Source organism: Malus domestica, chromosome 02, assembly GCF_042453785.1.
Source record: "Malus domestica chromosome 02, GDT2T_hap1".
In the NCBI taxonomy this organism is placed as follows: Eukaryota; Viridiplantae; Streptophyta; class Magnoliopsida; order Rosales; family Rosaceae; genus Malus; species Malus domestica.
The window spans coordinates 10,226,376-10,243,958 of NC_091662.1; the positions used below are offsets into that span (position 1 = coordinate 10,226,376).

General features: G+C 38.2%; 1 protein-coding gene across 1 annotated transcript; it reads right to left on the minus strand.

Moving 5' to 3' along the window:
• Window positions 1–7,426: 7,426 nt before the first annotated feature.
• LOC103400016 (calcium-dependent protein kinase 28-like) lies at window positions 7,427–11,952 on the minus strand. The gene is made up of 12 exons (XM_008338699.4): window positions 11,181–11,952; window positions 10,424–10,554; window positions 10,194–10,235; window positions 9,968–10,079; window positions 9,790–9,868; window positions 9,481–9,650; window positions 9,198–9,324; window positions 8,834–8,949; window positions 8,631–8,738; window positions 8,460–8,522; window positions 8,030–8,203; window positions 7,427–7,895 (listed from the first exon to the last, which is right to left on the minus strand). Exons 1-12 carry the CDS (start codon window positions 11,550–11,552, stop codon window positions 7,719–7,721), a joined length of 1,671 nt encoding a protein of 556 aa, XP_008336921.3. The 5' UTR covers window positions 11,553–11,952; the 3' UTR covers window positions 7,427–7,718.
• Window positions 11,953–17,583: the final 5,631 nt, after the last annotated feature.

Here is a 17,583-nt window from a genome sequence, read left to right on the forward strand (position 1 = left end):
TCTTCTTCTTCTAGAGCAATGCTCTTTGGAAACGACGCAGGCGTTGACGAAGCTCAGGGGTTTTCAGAAATTATACGACATGAATTCAAATGGAAATTGAAAAGTCTGAAATTTATTACAAATTTTAAAACACATTTTTGAAGGCCTACACGATATCGGTTGGCTAAAATCTATCATGGTCATAGAATAACAATAAGTTTGAAAGGGGAGGTCACGTTCTTTTCCGGAAAGTATTATGCGCCCAAAACAAAGATTGGACCCCAAATCCCTGTAAATTCCCGTTGTATCATTTTGCCTTGTCAACTTTAATTAAAGCGCTTCCTTTTCTTTACTTTTCCAAAACTCATCCCAATCTTTTCCTACATCAGAAAAAAATTAAAGGTAAAAATTTTCAGCTTTCTCCAACATCTTACTATGATTGTACTGAATTGATAAATAACAAAATGTACGTGTCAAAATTCGAAAGAAATTATGGAAAGAATAATAACTAGGTCGTTGCCTTGTGGTTGGTTTATATTGCAGTTACTTATTAACATAGCATCTCATCTTTCCTTTCATGATCAATTTGTGGTCTTGACAACAACAATCCCCTCAAACAACATTAATAAATTGGTTGGGAGAAAGAAAAACATATCAAGTAATTGGATCTTCATTTGACTGAGGAACTTACAAATGACATGATATGTAAAATTCAAGAAAATGATAATATCAAATGGAGCCTTGATCTCCCGACCAGTAAAGATTTAACTTAGTTTTAGCCTCGTGCAACAACGTGTTTAACAGTTTATCTCGAATAATATGAGATTTTCTAGATGTCCAGTGAAGCATGATGAGCACTCGACCGTGGCGAGTTCTTCACATCTGTCTGGTAGTACGTGCAGCGTAATGTAGCACATGAGAAACAAAGCAGGAAACTGAATTATACGTTCCCCAAAATATACAAACTGGATTAAGTGCTTTGCAACTCCAGCACCTAATATTGCCCTAGAATGGTCAACGTGAGAATCGTTGTCTCTGCATGCAAAATTTTTAAGAGCAATGCATGCTTCTATGGCAGCCTCACATGCCTTGTAGTCTCTTACGTTCGATGACGCTGATCAGGATCCGCCGTACTGCGACGTCATAGGAACCGTGGAAGGAATCGGAGAGGTCACATATGCTGAGTTGGCGGAGAAGCCCCGCCAGGTTTTGAGTCTTGGATTTGAGCTCGGGGATCAACTCTTTCGCCGTGGAACTGACAATTGCCCTGTCCAGCGCCTTTGTAACTTGGTCAGCAAGTTTGATCGACTCGGCCAATATTTGCTTCCCCATGGTTGGTTTGCAATGGTAATCAAATTAAAACATACAATCAAGTTTTAACAAGAAAAATGAAAGTGTCCGAAACAAGAAAAATCAAGAAGAAGAAAAAATAAAAGAGAAGGAAAATCGATAAGAAATTATTTTACATGTTACAGAATGAGTCGTCTTCTCAAGTGAAAGATGAAGCAAGAGAGTGATATTGCAAATATAAAGCAAAACGGGTTTAGAGCCTTTGACCAGGGTGTTTTTTTCCACGTTTAAACGGTGTTGTGTTAGGAACCGGCGTTTAGAACCTCATTACACTAGTACAAAAACATGTTTGCGCGACGCTTGCGCGACGAAGGTATGCGTCGCACAAAGCTGTTTTGCGCGAAAATAGCTTTGCACTACTTTGGCTACATCGCGCAAGATTTTGAAGCAAAACCAAGAGAAGAAGCCAGTTTACAGCTCTAAATATTAGATTTTGTGGTATTCACTTGTGTAAATATTTTAAATTAATGATCAAATCATTTCATTGTATTCATATAGGGTCAATGAGTGTAGCTCTAAAAAATCATCAAAATTAGAGTTAAAACTACCATTAAATCGTGATTTTTCGTTTATAACCGTCGAAATTTTTTGTCCTGTTACTTGATCTCTGAATGTTTTTTTTTTGAGATTTTTTACGTATGTGATCTCGAAGTATATACAAACAAGTTTGACGATTTGATCGTTGAAACTAATTTCGTACAATGTGTTTCCCATCAAGTTCATTGGTATATATATTTAGTAAGTAGATTTTAATTTATTTATTTTGTACTTATAAGCAAAAGGGCAAAAGAAAAGCAAAACGGAAAAAATAAAAAATAAAAAAAACATTTTGCGCGACGTAGGTACACCTGCGTCGCGCAAAGCTTTTTTGGGCAACGTTGGTGTACCTACGTCGCCCAAAGTGTTTTTTTTTTTCTCCTTTTGCTTTTTCTTTTGGGGTTCTTGCATTACCTTTTTCTTTTGTGGTATCTACTTGTGTAAATGTTTTAAATTGACGATCAAATTGGTTCATTGAATTCATATAGGGTTAAAGAGTGTAGCTCTAAAAAATCAACAAAATCGGAGTTAAAACTATCGTTAAATCGTGCTTTTTCGTTTATAACCGTCGAAAAGTTTTGTCTCGTTACTTGATCTCTGAATGTTTGTTTTTTTGTATTTTTGGCGTACGCAATCTCGAAGCATATGCAAACAATTTTGATGGTTGGATCGTTGAAACTAGTTTCGTACAATGCGTTTCCCATCAAAACGGTACATTCACTAACACTTAGAGTTTATTTAAGGGAGTTTTAACGAAAAGCCCACGGTACTGTTCACCTTAACGAAAAACCATATTTTTACACTAAAAAGTCAAAACTGGTACTATTCACTTTACCCTTTATTTTGTTCTTATCATTAAAACTCAAAGTTTTCAAGCCCTTTTCATTAGTTTTCCTTTTATTAAATACTTTCATCAAGTATAACATAAGATTTTGTGGTATCCACTAGTGTAAATATTTTAAATTAAAGATCGAATTAGTTCATTGTATTCATATAGGGTCAAGGAGTGTAGCTTTAAAAATTCATCAAAATCGGAGTTAAAACAACCGTTAAATCGTGATTTTTAGTTTATAACCATCGAAAAGTTTTGCCCCGTTACTTGATCTCTGAATGTTTGTTTTTTGATATTTTTGACGTATGTGATCTCAAAGTATATACAAACAAGTTTGACGGTTTGATCGTTGAAACTAATTTCGTACAATACATTTCCCATCAAGTTCAATGGTATACATATTTAGTAAGTAGATTTTAATTTATTTATTTTGTACTTATTAGCAAAAGGGCAAAAGAGAAGCAAAAGGCAAAAAAAAAAAAAAGCACTTTGCACAACGTAGGTGCACCTGTGTCACGCAAAGCTGTTTTGCGGGACGCAGGTGTACCAACGTCGCGCAAAGTGTTTTTTTTTTTCCTCCTTTTGCTTTTCTTGTGGTATCTACTTGTGTAAATATTTTAAATTGACGATCAAATTGGTTCATTGTATTCAAATTTGTGATCAGGGTTGTTCATAAGGTTGTTGCATATAATTTGTTACTTGCTCAATCTAAATATACATTATCCGTACTTGTAGAGCCTTATTAAACAAGTCGTTTTTGTGTTCATGTCAAGAGAGTCCAACATTTCTGTGTCCATACAGATTACAGACAAGCTCGGATGCTTCTCTGTAATCTGTATGGACATAGAAATGTTAATTAATCGCTGCTTAGGTATATGTTGATTAATCGAGGGTTTGGGACGTGTTGATTAGTCTGTTGAACCACCATCAGCAACATAAAAGTAGAACACCATGGCATCAAGAGCACCGTAACACTATTATCTGAAAACCTTGATATTTAACATTTCGAAAAAATCATATGGTCAGAGGAGTTGCTAACATCAGATTCTATGCATGTGCATATTTAGTGCAACCATACTATAGAAGATTCACTAAAGCAATTGATTACTTAGATGTTTTCTCTTCAATTAACTGCTACCTACCACATATTGTTTCTGTCAGATCATTGAATCAATTGATTACTTAGATGTTTCCGTCAGATCATCGCAGAGGTCGATTCATTGAAGGAGGAAGTGACAACCCTAAAGGGTCAGCGTGAGGTCCAGGGCGAGTAGATGAGGGAACAGATAAGGGCCCAGGGCGAGCAGCTGCAGGCCTATGCCGGGCATATGAGAGGTCTGGTACGAGCGCATACAGATGACCGGCCTCCAAATCTCGCTACCAGTACCTGATCTTGCTACTACACCTTCGACCTCTGAGCCACTTCACCCTGCCGATACCCAGTAGCCACTTCACCTAGTATTTTCTTTTTTATTCGGACATCTTTTATGTACATTTTCATATATTTTATAATTAAATACTTTTCTTTGGTTAATTAATTATTGTTTAGAATTTAATTACAATATTATTAAAAAATTAAGAAAATAATATTTTTGACCAAAACCAAAAAGTGATCTAATCCACTTTGCGCGACGAAGGGGTTACATGCGTCGCACAAAGTGGCTTTGCGCGACGTAGGTTGCGTCGCGCGAAGTCCCTTTGCGAGACATAGGATGCGTCGCACAAAGCCACTTTCCGCGACGAGGGGGTTACATGACTTTGCGCAACGTGACTTTGCGCGACGCAACCTACGTCGTACAAAGTGGCTTTGCGCGACGCATGTAACCCCTTCGTCGTGCAAAGCCTTCTGTCACTGCCTTGCCGCAACGGTTTTCGCACGACAAAGGTTCGTTGGGCAAATTTTTGCGCGACCTTTTTTGACTTTGCGCGACGAAGGACCTACGTCGCGCAAAGTGTTTTTTGTACTAGTGATTAGCTTGTCGGTTAGGGTTACTCCAAGATTTTCTAAACATCCAAACCCCTGTTAGATTAAGGGTTTTCTCTTCAACTTGTTTTCCGGCTTTGGACCTTTTTTTTCTTTTTAATGTAATTTAGAGTAATAATATCACTTATATGAACTAGTTTTATAAATGATCATGCAAGTTGTTTGTCTCACAAGGCAAAGGTTTAGAAAGGATAAACCAAGATCTTCAACTTTAACATCTTATTGTAATTCTACTGACCAAAATAAGGCAATATCGATATGTAAAAGTATGTACTCAAAATACTTAGAAATAAACTTCTATAAAGTAATAAAAGTAGTTTTTGGTAGCCTGAAATTTTGTTTCACATATTTTTATATGAAATTTATTAAAAACATATTCATCACGTACTAGGGATTCATACAGCCGAACTCATTTAATAGGATAAGACTTTGTTGTTGTTGTTATCAACTTTCACTCCGAAAGTACACTTTTTTGAGTTTATCTTTAACTAGTGCTTCCTCTTCTATCGAAAACTTCCTCAAGGCTGCTATATGATCTAGCTTAACTTGACCACAAGATCATCAATATAAAACTCCAAAGTATGCCCAATCATATTATGAAAGATAGCATCCGGTTGCCCTATAATACACCCATCAAACTAAGAGGCATGACCACATAACAGCACCAACTGCTCTTGACCACATATAAGTTGTCTTCTAATGCTAATTTGATCTGGTTGTACTCTCCCAGCCATGAATGACAGGATTTGATGCCTGAAAACTGCATATATAAGCAAATCCTGAATCGGCATTGGTATTGGTTACTCATACTTTTAGAGTTGCTTGATTTAGATTCTTGTAATCTACACAGATCCTCATTACTCTGATGATTTAGGGTTTAGCGTTTAGGGTTTGTGTCGGTTACTTAAATCATGTTTTCTAAGGCCATCCAAAGTATGAGTAACCAATGCCGATGTACGCCTTAGAAAACATGCTAGTAACCTCGTAAACTCTTCCTTATCCTTTACTTTTGTCTCAGAAGACACTCTCTTTTGAGTTTGTTGGACTGGTCTGTAACCTTCTTTTAAGTTCAATGCATATTGAAGGCAAGAGAGAATGATTTTTTCAATTTAAGAGGATTAGAAGGGTTTAGACATGAAGAAAACCTGTTAGCTTCAACTTAGTCACCGTTTTTTCATTTCTTCGCAACAACTTTGAAAATAATGTTTTATCTAGTAAATCTCATCATCTACACCGAACAAAACCTAAATGTGGATTTGGTTGTTGATCACAAAAAAGAAAAGGTGGATTGGGTTCCAAGTTTCCAACCCATGTCAGCGCAATTGTTTCTAATTGTTTACTAATTTGAGACTTTGGCAAAAGAAGTTCCTCAGTTCCTCTCAAAACACTTTGTGACCGATTTACAATACTTCATGTTTATGATTGAAACTATTCATATGATAAATTACTTTGTAAGTATCACATATGCAAAAAATCAATTAGAAATAAGATCGTTTAGTCAATCAACTATAGCAAATAAATAGACAGTACGCAGTGATTTTATCGAATTCATTCATTTGTTTTTATACAGTTCGATGACTTAATAATCTCATATTTTATTGATTTTATATAGAAATGAACTTTAAATAAGTTAATATTACGAGATTTCAATCATAAACACAAGTTTCCTCAAGTTGATCTCAAAGTATTTTGAGGAGAAACTCGTCCTCATCGTTTGAGGAGCTAGTTAATTACTTTGTAAAAAGACCTATTTCTGCTAGGTCATATACACACATGTTTTGTCCTTTAAGAGCGCGTTTACGTACACGTAATGGGAATCAAAACATGGAATCGTATTCCGATTACGGACCACTCCTGTGTTTACTAAATTTTAAGGAATAAAAAATATGGTGGGATCCACACAAAGTTTGGAATTCAATTCCTCACTTTGGAGGAATTGGATCCCTTGATAGTAAGTGGTATTTGAGTTCCTGAAGAATGAGGGAATGGGGAATCCATTTTTCATACCCATAATGCCTTCACATAATTGCTGAAATTCCAATGATAAAACCAGCTCCCGTGCCTAGCGCTAGTTTGTCTGCTTCTCCCTCACTACCGCCCCCTTCCTGTCTTCCAAAGGCCACATACCCACCATCATATTCCTAGACAACAACGACAACCAGAAAACAAGATCAAGCGAAAGCTGAAGAAGAACCCATTTTAGTTATTTCTTTTTAACACAATGCTAAAAACCAAACTCCTCACATTCAAATCAACATGATATACCCCGTAAACTAAACTTCAAAGAAATTACATTACCACAACCAGCACTTCCCATAGGCCTCAAACCCACTGTGAATTTCAAATCGTTGAAAGATGATTGAGGCAGAGATAGAGAGAACGGTTGGGTTGGGGTTTGGTTGGTTAGTTTTTTATTTTTTATTTTATATCAATTGACTAGATTTCCTATAAGTTCTTATAAAATATTTATTTATAATAAAGGGCATTCTAGTAATCATACAAATTTTCATTCCGATTCAAGTGAATTAGTAAACAACTTATATTCAAACAAGACCATTTATACTCCGATTCCAGAAAACTGTAGTAAACAGCTTTAATGGAAATCTGGATTTCAATTCCTCCTCAATTCAATTCCCCCTCGATCCAATTCCATCTATTTTGATTACGAATTAGTAAACGGACCCTAATGTAACTTGATTGAACCGTCAAGCCCTTGGTAGTTTTTCTCTATTGCATGAACCCAGTTGTGGTTGTAATCTGCTATACTTCATTAAAACTTATTTTTGTCACACATCATAAATTGTATAGCACAACCAATAAATCCCCAAGACCTGCAAAACGATGTACACTTAGAACAACCATCGTAGTGTAGCCGGAGCCGCCACCCTTTCAGATCCACACCAACTCTAACATCACACGTCTCGGTGAACGTTTAAACCAAATCCTATGCAGAATACAATTGCTGAATACTTGAGTTCAAAAGTGGTCCGAGATGGTTATAAACTAGAAAACCAGAACACCTTTCATACACCTCTCTTACTTCCAATCTTGTACCTTCCTATCATTCCGGTGACCAGGTGGGCTAGTCACAATTCTCGCGCTAATGCTTGCAGTTCTTAGAAGTCTGCGGAATTCTGATAGGCTGATCCTCCCATCTTTGTCGATGTCCGCCTCTTCAAGAAGTGGATCAATAGAACCTTTTAGACCAGTGTGCTGCAAAAGAAAAGAAAGCAATATCGTATATTAGCAAAATTAACAAGACCACCGCTCGAACCAATTCGGTGTGCCATGTATCCGTGTCATCTGAGAAGGAAGGGGGATAGTCAATGCATGGAACTAATACTAACCATTCTAAGTTCCTCCGGAGTTATGAACCCATCTTTATCTATGTCGAATTTCTCAAAAGCTGTCCGTGAGCGCTGCAGCCACTTCTCTGAGTCATGTTCCTCCAATTGATGCACATGTAGAGTAGCCGCGACAAACTCAGTGAAGTCCACAAGCCCGTCGGTGTTGATGTCAATCTGAATCAAGCAAGTAAACAACCATATTTCAAACCGTACAGAGAAAGCAACACAAAAAACACTGATATAAAGATCAATGTTAGATTCACATCGCCTTGGGTGGAGTAAGGGTAAGAGGGATTCCAACGAGAAAGAATCATAAGGGGAAGAAGACCCTAAGAGACTGGCATAAAGAAGAACATAATACAGAGGCAGGGTTTTCCCCTTGTAGAGAGAAGGAAAAAAGAAAAAGGAAAAAGTTGTGGGGTTGGCATACCGCTTCCAGTATCTCAAGAACACGCGAATCTTTCAATTTCCAAGGGACATCTTTAGCAAGCGCCTGCAATAAAGACATCATTTAGAAGTTAGAGAGGTATCAAATTCTACATTCCATAAAGAAATAGGTATCAATAAAGACATCATTGAACTTAATGGGATAAAGGTTTACCTGTCTCATTTCTTCAAGACTAATAGAACCATTCTTATCCACGTCAATTGCATCAAATTGATCTTTGAGATCAGACAGCTCCTCGGGATTAAGTGTGCTAGCTAATGCCTGCAAGGATATAAATTTTGAGTAACAGATATTAAATACAAAACACACTTGTCTTTGATGCATTGGAAACTCCAACAGAAGGAAATCTTTCTTACCCTTAGAGCAAACTGTTTCAAACGACTATATTTCACGAACTGGCGCATGTTGTTGAGAACGGATATATCGATAGGAATCTCTGATGCATTCCCCCCTTCTCTAACCCACGGGTGTGCTGAAAATAGAACGAACTGTTAATCCCCCAAAAGAGCTAATCTTTTATCACTTCAATAATTGCCGTGAAATAAACTAATAACGGTCTCTGGGTATTTGACTATTGACACCAACAACTCAATTGCAAAGAAAGAAAACATTGGAAAATCATTTCCAAGCCCACTAACTTGAACTTTCACAAATACATTAGCCTTTCCAGTGCTAGTGTAATCAGCATTATTTCTACCAGAATAAGATCTAGGGACATACATAGTGCCTGAGCAGCAGTTAGCCTCGCCCGAGGATCCTTCACAAGTAACTTCTTAACAAAATCTTTAGCACTGTTACTTATGCTTGGCCATGGTTTGCGACGAAAATCAGGCTTGTTCCTTAAGACCTGCAATAAAGGAGAGGTAAGTCTACTAACAGAAAATGGCGGGGAGGGTGCCACTATGCAAATAATGAAATGGCACACAATTCTTGCCCCCAAAAAACAAAAAGTAAAATCCAACAGAGAAGTTTATTAGTATACAAAATTAAGAATGTACTACACCTCCTTAAATATACCATCTTCGGTCTTATCCCAAAATGGACGCCTCCCACAAAGCAAAATGTAGGTAATAACGCCAATACTCCAAACATCTGACTCAGGCCCTGACTTGCGTCTCAATACTTCAGGAGCAACATAGTAAGCACTGCCAACAATATCTTGAAACTTCTTTCCTGCATTTTCAGTTTAAACAACTTTATAGTTTTCAAATACAAATGGCCAGAAACCTCGTCACAAGAAATAGATGAACAACACTGACAGGAACTTGTAAATCTCTTGATCAAATATTTCTAGGACTGCAAGTATGCATACCTGGTTTTATGAAGTCAGACAAACCAAAGTCTGTGGCCTTCAAAGGTGAGTCTAAGGATTTTGACTTGAAAAGAAAATTCTACAAGCAAAGAATAAAGGTAAGGTTACAACAATCTAGAGGTTACAAATATCTAGAACATAACAGTTGATGAATTCGTGTTAATGAACTTGTTTATACCTCAGGCTTCATGTCACGGTGCACCAGACCATGTAAATGACACTCAGCTGCAACCTTGAGCATCTGCCTTACAACTACTGCAGCATCTTTTTCAGTGTAACGGCTGTCCTTCCTGATTAACCAAGAACAAGGATATAATTGCAATGTTACAAAAGATATCACAGAACAACTTTCATGGTCAACCAGAAATCAGATTAGTATTTATCCAGGACTAAAGGAATCTTACTTCTCTAAAATCCGATCCAGCAACTCACCACCTTCACATAACCTGAAAGGGCAGAAAATTGAAGACAATATGAGCAAGATATCAATAGGATGATGAAACATCCACTTACATTATTATAAAAAATAATGTCTCAGAAATGACGAAGATCCCATAACCAGAAAAGGAGTGTATATCAATCAAAAAAAGGAAAACAATGGATAATCTGAAAAGAATATAAAAAGGAAACTTACTCCATAACTATATAAACATAAGATTCATCTTCAAATGCATCATAAAAATGGACCACATTCTCATGGCCTGCAAGCTCCTGTAATATCCTGACCTCTCGCTTAACATCTTCAACAGCAATAGGTAGAATCATCTGCCGCCAAACCAAAGATCATTCAAGCACTAATAGAACAATTAACAAAGACGAAGGAAAAATATTTATCTCGCCAATGAACGCAGTAATACTCGTGATTAACAGCTACATGTTCAGGAAAACTGGCTGAAAAGAAACAAAATGAAATACATATTTCAACACTTGTGGCATGAACAGAAAGCTCAAACAAACAATGACTTTGCTAACGATGCCTGCTATAAAATCAAAGGCATGACCCCACAAAACTTAAGAGTAATTGTTAGTTGCTACCTGCAACTATATATATGCAATCAGCTAAACTAACAATTGAATGAAGAGGTGCTCAAAGTGATCAAACTTTCAGAAACCACAACTGAACCCCAAAAAGTGGGAAGCTTTAACTCTCCACTCCTCAGAAAGACCCACACAAAAGACTGCTCAACAACATTTCATATCTTATTTAACAATTGAACTCCACCCAAATAGAATCTTTCACAATTCATCAAAAGGAAAATGAAGAAATGGGAAAAACTTATCAGCCCCAAATTGTCATACAACCAAATGAGATCAAGAATAGCAACTTTCCTATCAATGATCCCAAAAAAATACAAAACCCAATTCATAAATTTGAGATTCCAATCCAATACCTTGTTCTTATCAATCCTCTTGACCGCAACTCGATCCCCATTTGCCCTATCGGTTGCAACATACGTGTACCCAAATTGCCCATGACCCAACAACTTCCCGATCGTGTACCGCTTATCGAAATTCTTATCGTACCCGAAATCGGTCCGCTTTCCGCAGGGAACGGCCCCCTTCCGGCTCCTGGAGTTGAGCTTGGTTTTAGGTTTATGAACAGCCTGCCTCTTGGGCGGCTCATTGGGTCTGTGGGTGGGTCTCTGTTCCTGCTTCCCGGCTGTTGTCCTCTGTTTCCGGTTGTGATTGGAGGCGGCGGTGCCGTGGGCGTTGTTGTTGCTATTTGAGCCACTGACCTTGACGGCGGAGAAGCAAATTCCCATGGTTGACCCAGAAGATAGAAAACAGAGAAAGGAAGAGGGGTTTTACTTTTCAGAGGTTTTGATCGAAAACCAATGCTGGCGGAGAAGGAAATCGATCATTCATAGAAAGGATCAGAGAGACATATAGATACAGAGATATATAAATATAACGAGATGGGATTAGGAAAGATTGGAGCAGATAGGTGGAAGAAGAGAAGAAAGAGAGGGAGCAGACGGAGGGGGATGGTCAAAAGAGGGTTTTTTTGACAAGCCAAAGGGAAAAAAAATTAAATTAAATAAAAATACAAAGAGAGAGAGAGAGAGAGAGAGAACGGGCCTGCGGAGGGCGGTGGTGGAGCGGAAGCTCCACCGTTTTTCAGTTTTTCGTTGGGAGGAGAGCGTTATTATTATTTACTTTCAAGATAAATTTTGGGAATTTCCTTCCCTTTTATGTCTTTGATTGAAAAAAAAAAAAAAAAAACAATTATTTTTTTTTTTTTTTGGAAAATTCGAGAAGATATATATACACACGGGATGTATGTGCAACGCGGTCTTAAGTATTGCGTTAACAGTTAAAAAGAGATCAATAGTTGGGAATAAAAGATATAAGAGTGGAACTTTAACGAAAAGCACCTGGTACTGTTCACTTTAACGAAAAACCACATTTTTACACTAAAAAGTCAATCATGGTACTATTCACTTTACCCTTTATTTTGTCCTTATCATTAAAACTCAAAGTTTTCAAACCCTTTTCATTAGTTTTCCTTATAATATAAGCACACGTAATAACGCGGCAAGAGTTTCAAAATAAGAAAAGAGAATAAAGATAGAAGAGGAAAGTGAATTTATCGAGTGAGGGGTGAAACAATGAAAATAGCAAATTGTGAGTTCGCAATTGTAGGTAATAATCGTAATTTTGTAATGAGAATTGTTATTAGCATTCTAAAAATCTTATTTGATACTCTAAATTTTCTATTATTAAAAAGAAAAATATATTAAAAGTATAAAATAAGATTTTTGAAGTGCTAATAACAATTTTCTTTCGTAATGAAAAACAATTAAATCTTTCACAAAATAAATAAATAAATAAATCTTGGAAGTATATTATGTGTTGCTTATTTTTTGTTACTGCAGGGATTAGGTTTTGCTGATGTTATCTTTTTCTTGATTTTTCCTAATTTTGTTGGGTAGATTTTGAATCGTGATCCTACCTCAAAACCAAACGCCACAACGACAACTATACACCAACTAGTCCAAGGCTGGCAAAACAATAACTACACTATAAGGGCAAACAACATAACAATTTGAAGGTAGGGTCCCAGAATGTTTAAGGACTTGTATCGAAGTACTTTTAAAATGATTGAAAGTGTTTTTGATGAAAATGTTTACCAATCATTTAGTGAAAATAGAAATGAATCCTGGAAAAACATTTGAATTGCTTCCTGGAAGACGGACATTTTCTCTAAAAGTGTTTTCAGTCGTTTTAAAAACACTTCCAAATAAATCATAAAGTTCTCAACTACTTTCAAGGAAGAGACATCACCTTTTAGTACGTAATAACTTACGAAGGGCCGAAGTATCTTACTCTTGTATTTATCTTTTTATTCACGTGTTATAATCACGACTTACGAGATAAGAAAGATAGGAACAACAATAATAAACAGTATGGAACACAGAAGTTTAATTTACCTTTAATAGTGGTGGTGGCAAGTTTTGGAGAAGTTCAATTCTTTTATTTCTAAAGATTCGTGCGTTGTTTCTCTCCATCCAAACCTAGTAGGTTGCAGTAGCTAAACACAAGTAATCTTTTCGTGATATCAATCAATGCAGATGGGGAAATTTACCAAGGAACTCCACAATCATTAATTTAGCCCACCTTAGCTAGGTTCCCTCAGTATGCGGGCAATCAAATGATTAAGAAATTATGATTTCGAGCGAGTGTACCTAGGTGGTGGTTCGATTGGGTGCCAACCGTTGTATACACTCAACCATACATAATCAAAATCGATAGAGGTGGTTGCGTAAACGTGAATGATCGTTGTATCGTTGCTAAATTTTCACGTAAACGATTACGCGACCATCTTTTGGATGTTTTTGTCAAACTAATTCCTCAATATAACAAAAATATCGACAGATTTTTCACGGAATGATTAAAATAATTTATGGTGGACAAACTCAGAAATAACTTCTATCGATTTTCATTGTTATAAATCAAAATAAGGAGTTATGTCAATGTAAAAAACCTTAACTTTACTATAGAAGTAATACACCGTGTTAACTTTACGGCAGAAATGATGAAGCTCATGGAAATGTTTCATCTTAAGTTAACTAGCTCAATTTATTAGACCAAAAGAAAAACTATATAAAGTTAGCCAAACTAGTTCCAATATAAGTTTAGAAACAACATTGTTTTGATAAATGATGTGTGCAGGAAAGAGAAATTTTAACTTTAAGTGTATGACCAAGAAGTAACCTTGTTGAGAGTACTAATCTCATCGAGAAAAAAAGAGATTTTGTATGTGTGGATGCAAATTTCTTCCTCCTTGATCTTGGACAATTTTGCACCTACAAAACAATTAACACCTTAGGTTAAGGCCAAGAGCCTCACACGCCCACGATGAATGGGGGGGCTTTGGCCGAAGAACCTCCGATGCCAAAGTTAGAATTTAGAGAGAAAGAGTGTTTAGAGAATTTTGGGATTTTTGCCAAAGTGTTGGAATTGGCTTTTTTGGTGAGAATGAGAGTATATTTATAGGGATAGGAGGTGGCTAGGATTTTTTGGGTTTAATTTAGGTTTAATTAGGAGTTACAAAATTGATTATTTGTATAAATGGGGTAATAAAATGGAGAAAAATGAAAAAGGTTAGGAAAAGGGAGGTGGCCGGCCTCTTAGTAGTTTTAGGTGTGAATGGGTGTTTTATTTGATAATTAAGGGATTGATTAGGTAATTAATCCTTTAATTAATCAATTTTTAGGGAATATGAAAGGAAAATATCATTTAGCTAATTGATTATCTAAATAATGGAATACAAAATATATAGAATACATTAGGTTTTAGGAATTACCTTATAGAAAGGATTTGATGAAATAGGCTTTAAATTGTTACCTATTTTGGGCACTTTTGACTTGGTTTAGGGATGATTGCCCGCTGCTCGCGCATAGGAATCCCAGTATGCCTCAAGGGTATTTTTGTCCTCTTTTACCCAAGAATCCACGTGTCGCCTTGTGATTATTTTTGGCTCCATAAATGCCCCCACACCTGTTGGGCTGCTCGTAGGAAAGGGCAGCAGGTGTAGAGATCATCTTGCTTTAGGAAACGTGGGATTGCTTCTTATTTTGATGTAGATTCTCTCTTTAATAGAAAATTAGATCCTTATAGGAAAGGGAAATAAATTTCTCTCAAAGCCTATTTAAGTCCACCTTAAGTGGGTTATTAAATCAACTTTGGAAAGCGATTTATTCTACCCTACAAGAGAGAGATAGCTTAGAGGATATTTGTTCCCCCTCCTCTAGCAATTTTCTACATCTTGCCCGTGCAAAGGACTGTCTTTCGTTGCTTTCTTCGTCTTCTTCATGCCGCACTGAGGTAAGAAAAAATTAATTTTCCTTGTCTTCTTCTTGGATGGGGCTACCTCGGGGCAGCCGTCGGAGTGGTGCGGCATGTCGGCTGGCATGGGCCAGGAGTCGGCTCAGCATGGGCCGATGAGGTATTGTGGCAGGGACCACTGCTTTAAGCTGCTCGACTTGGCTAGAACCAAAGGCAGCTTGTATGGCTGGGGCCACGGATTGTAGCGATGTGGCGCAGTGCTAGGCAAGTCACATGGCTCATGTCTTTTTGGGCTTTTGGACATGACGCGAGCTAGGCAGGTGATTGAGAGAAATGAAGAGGTTGCTGGCCTCATGAGCTGCTGGAATGTTGGGTTGAACTCCCATGCTGGGTACCACAAATGGCGTTGGCTATTTTAACTCTCTTCATCAGGAGAAACGTGGGTGGCTCCCAAAATAATAGGTGAATAGGATCAAGGCGGATGCATTGGCTCGTCCAATCACCATTGTAGATCCTGCTGCAAGTGAAGGTGGGAAAAGGGATCTTCCCTGCCTGCTCAAGAGATGCCGGCTGAGGAAAAAACAAAAGACTTCTTTCGCTGCTTATGCAAAGGATGAAAAGTTGATTGCTGCTTATAATCAAGTGATCCACTTCAAGAGAATCGTCGATAGGCTTGAACCCCAAGTGTTGGAACTTCAAGGTGTACTAAAGATCAACGAAAGTTTGAAGAAAGAAGTGGATGAGCTACAGCGCGTCCATGTTGGTATTGGTGAAGTAGTTAGAGAAGTTGGTGCCCAGGCTGGAGCAGTCGAGGGTGATGCCGCTGCTAAGAGCTTCGCGGCTGCTGAAGGTGTGGCAACTGAATAGTCGTAGGATGTCCAGGCTGCTAAAGTGTAGTCATCTAGGTAGCCTTTATGATTTTCTTTGTTTTTCCTTGTAGCTCTTGTTTTGCTTGAACTCCTTTGGCCTTTGCCAGTCGTTTATAAACATGTTTTCCTTAGCTTTTCTTCATTTTTGCTTTTTTTGTTCATGCCCTAACCTTTAGACTTGATAGACCAGTGGCAAGCATGCTACTTTTTATAAGCAAACAAGCTCGCGTAGCCTATGCAGCCGTAGGTGTTGGTGTAGAACTTTGCAAAGTTGTTAGCCATTGGGTTGGCAACCGGATGCCTTACTTACAGAAGCAGACAAGTCCGCGTAACCACTAGGCTGTTAACCTTGACTTTCTCAAATTCCGTAGGTTGCGTAGCAAGTATCACAACACTTTAGGACTTGGTGTAGGTTGTTCCGCGCTTGGCAGAGGTGAAGCTTATTGACTACGTAACATGTCGGCAGTGGATAAAATTTCGTATATGCGTGCTAGCTTGTTTAACCTTTCACAAGAATGTGCGGTTGTATAAGTGTAGTGCGGCTTTACTGCTTGAAGGGCAAGCCGTAGGCAGTCTTCCGGAGTCCGTAGGCTACCTTAGTGCACTCGATAGCAGCATTAGGATTCCAGGGCAGCCGTCCATCGGATGTACTGCGTAATGTGCCCTCTCCGTCTCTAGGGCCCCGTTCCCCACGGATTAGGCCAAGAGACCTAAAATCCTTCAGTTAGCTAAGCCTTGAAAAAGACCATTGCGGCTACTTCTAGGAATCCCGGTGCAAGCCATCGTGCATCTAGTTATACTAGGGCAGCCCAGCTCATCCACATCTGGATATTCGGAGTGTAGAGTTTCTCCTCCCGTTCTCTGAGAGCTGACCTATGTGGGTGTCAGGGAATTGGTTTACCCTCTCGTGTTGGAGAGCAATTAGTTTACCCTCTTGCACTGGAGAGCATGGTTGGTCCCTCGGGGGGCGCAATTCCTGCGGTAAGTCCCTAAGAATGGCACAGCCTTCTTTTGAAGTGCAGGAGTGATCAGTTGTTGTAAGCATACAGCCAAGCCAAGTCGTGATTACTTCTGAATTCCTCATTGAAAAACGAGTTAAACGAACGAGAACTTAGATGTAAGGTAAGAACTGCATAACAACTGGATAATCCTCGATTGGTGAGGTAGTGTCCGTCAAGCTGCTTGAGTCTTCGGGCTTTGATGTAGCGAGAGGTCACACATAGTACTTCCTCATATTGTAGGCGTTCCACTGTTTTTCGATCTTTTTGTCGTTTTATGGTGGCGATGGTGTAATTGTTCTTCCCACCTATTCTGCTGATCTTGTACGGACTTTCCCATATGGGATCCATATTTTTTTAGCCTTTTCTGCTGGCAGTGATGAAGGTTTTTCTTATGACCAGATCTCCGGGCTGGAACTGCCGGATCTTGGCCCTTTTGTTGTAGCTGGAGAGGAGTTGATGCTGTTAGGCTGCAATGCGAGTGATAGTCTATTCGCGCCTTTCTTCTGCCAGATCTAAGCTTGTGGCCATCTCCTTTCGGTTGCTCGTCTTTTGGTTGTGCAATATGCCCATAGACATCCTTGGAGTTTGTCTGGCCATTTTCTTTTCTTATTGGTGAGGGATTTCTTGTGGCAGTC

What these genes read in the sequence shown, in the direction of transcription:
- LOC103400016 (XM_008338699.4), bottom strand. Translation starts at nt 11,552, where the DNA reads ATGGGAATTTGCTTCTCCGCCGTCAAGGTCAGTGGCTCAAATAGCAAC. An exon ending in TATGTTTATATAGTTATGGA is followed by an intron (nt 10,236 to 10,423) that starts GTAAGTTTCCTT and finishes CTGCCCTTTCAG; the next exon opens with GTTATGTGAAGGTGGTGAGT. An exon ending in ACCGTGACATGAAGCCTGAG is followed by an intron (nt 9,869 to 9,967) that starts GTATAAACAAGT and finishes CTTTGCTTGTAG; the next exon opens with AATTTTCTTTTCAAGTCAAA.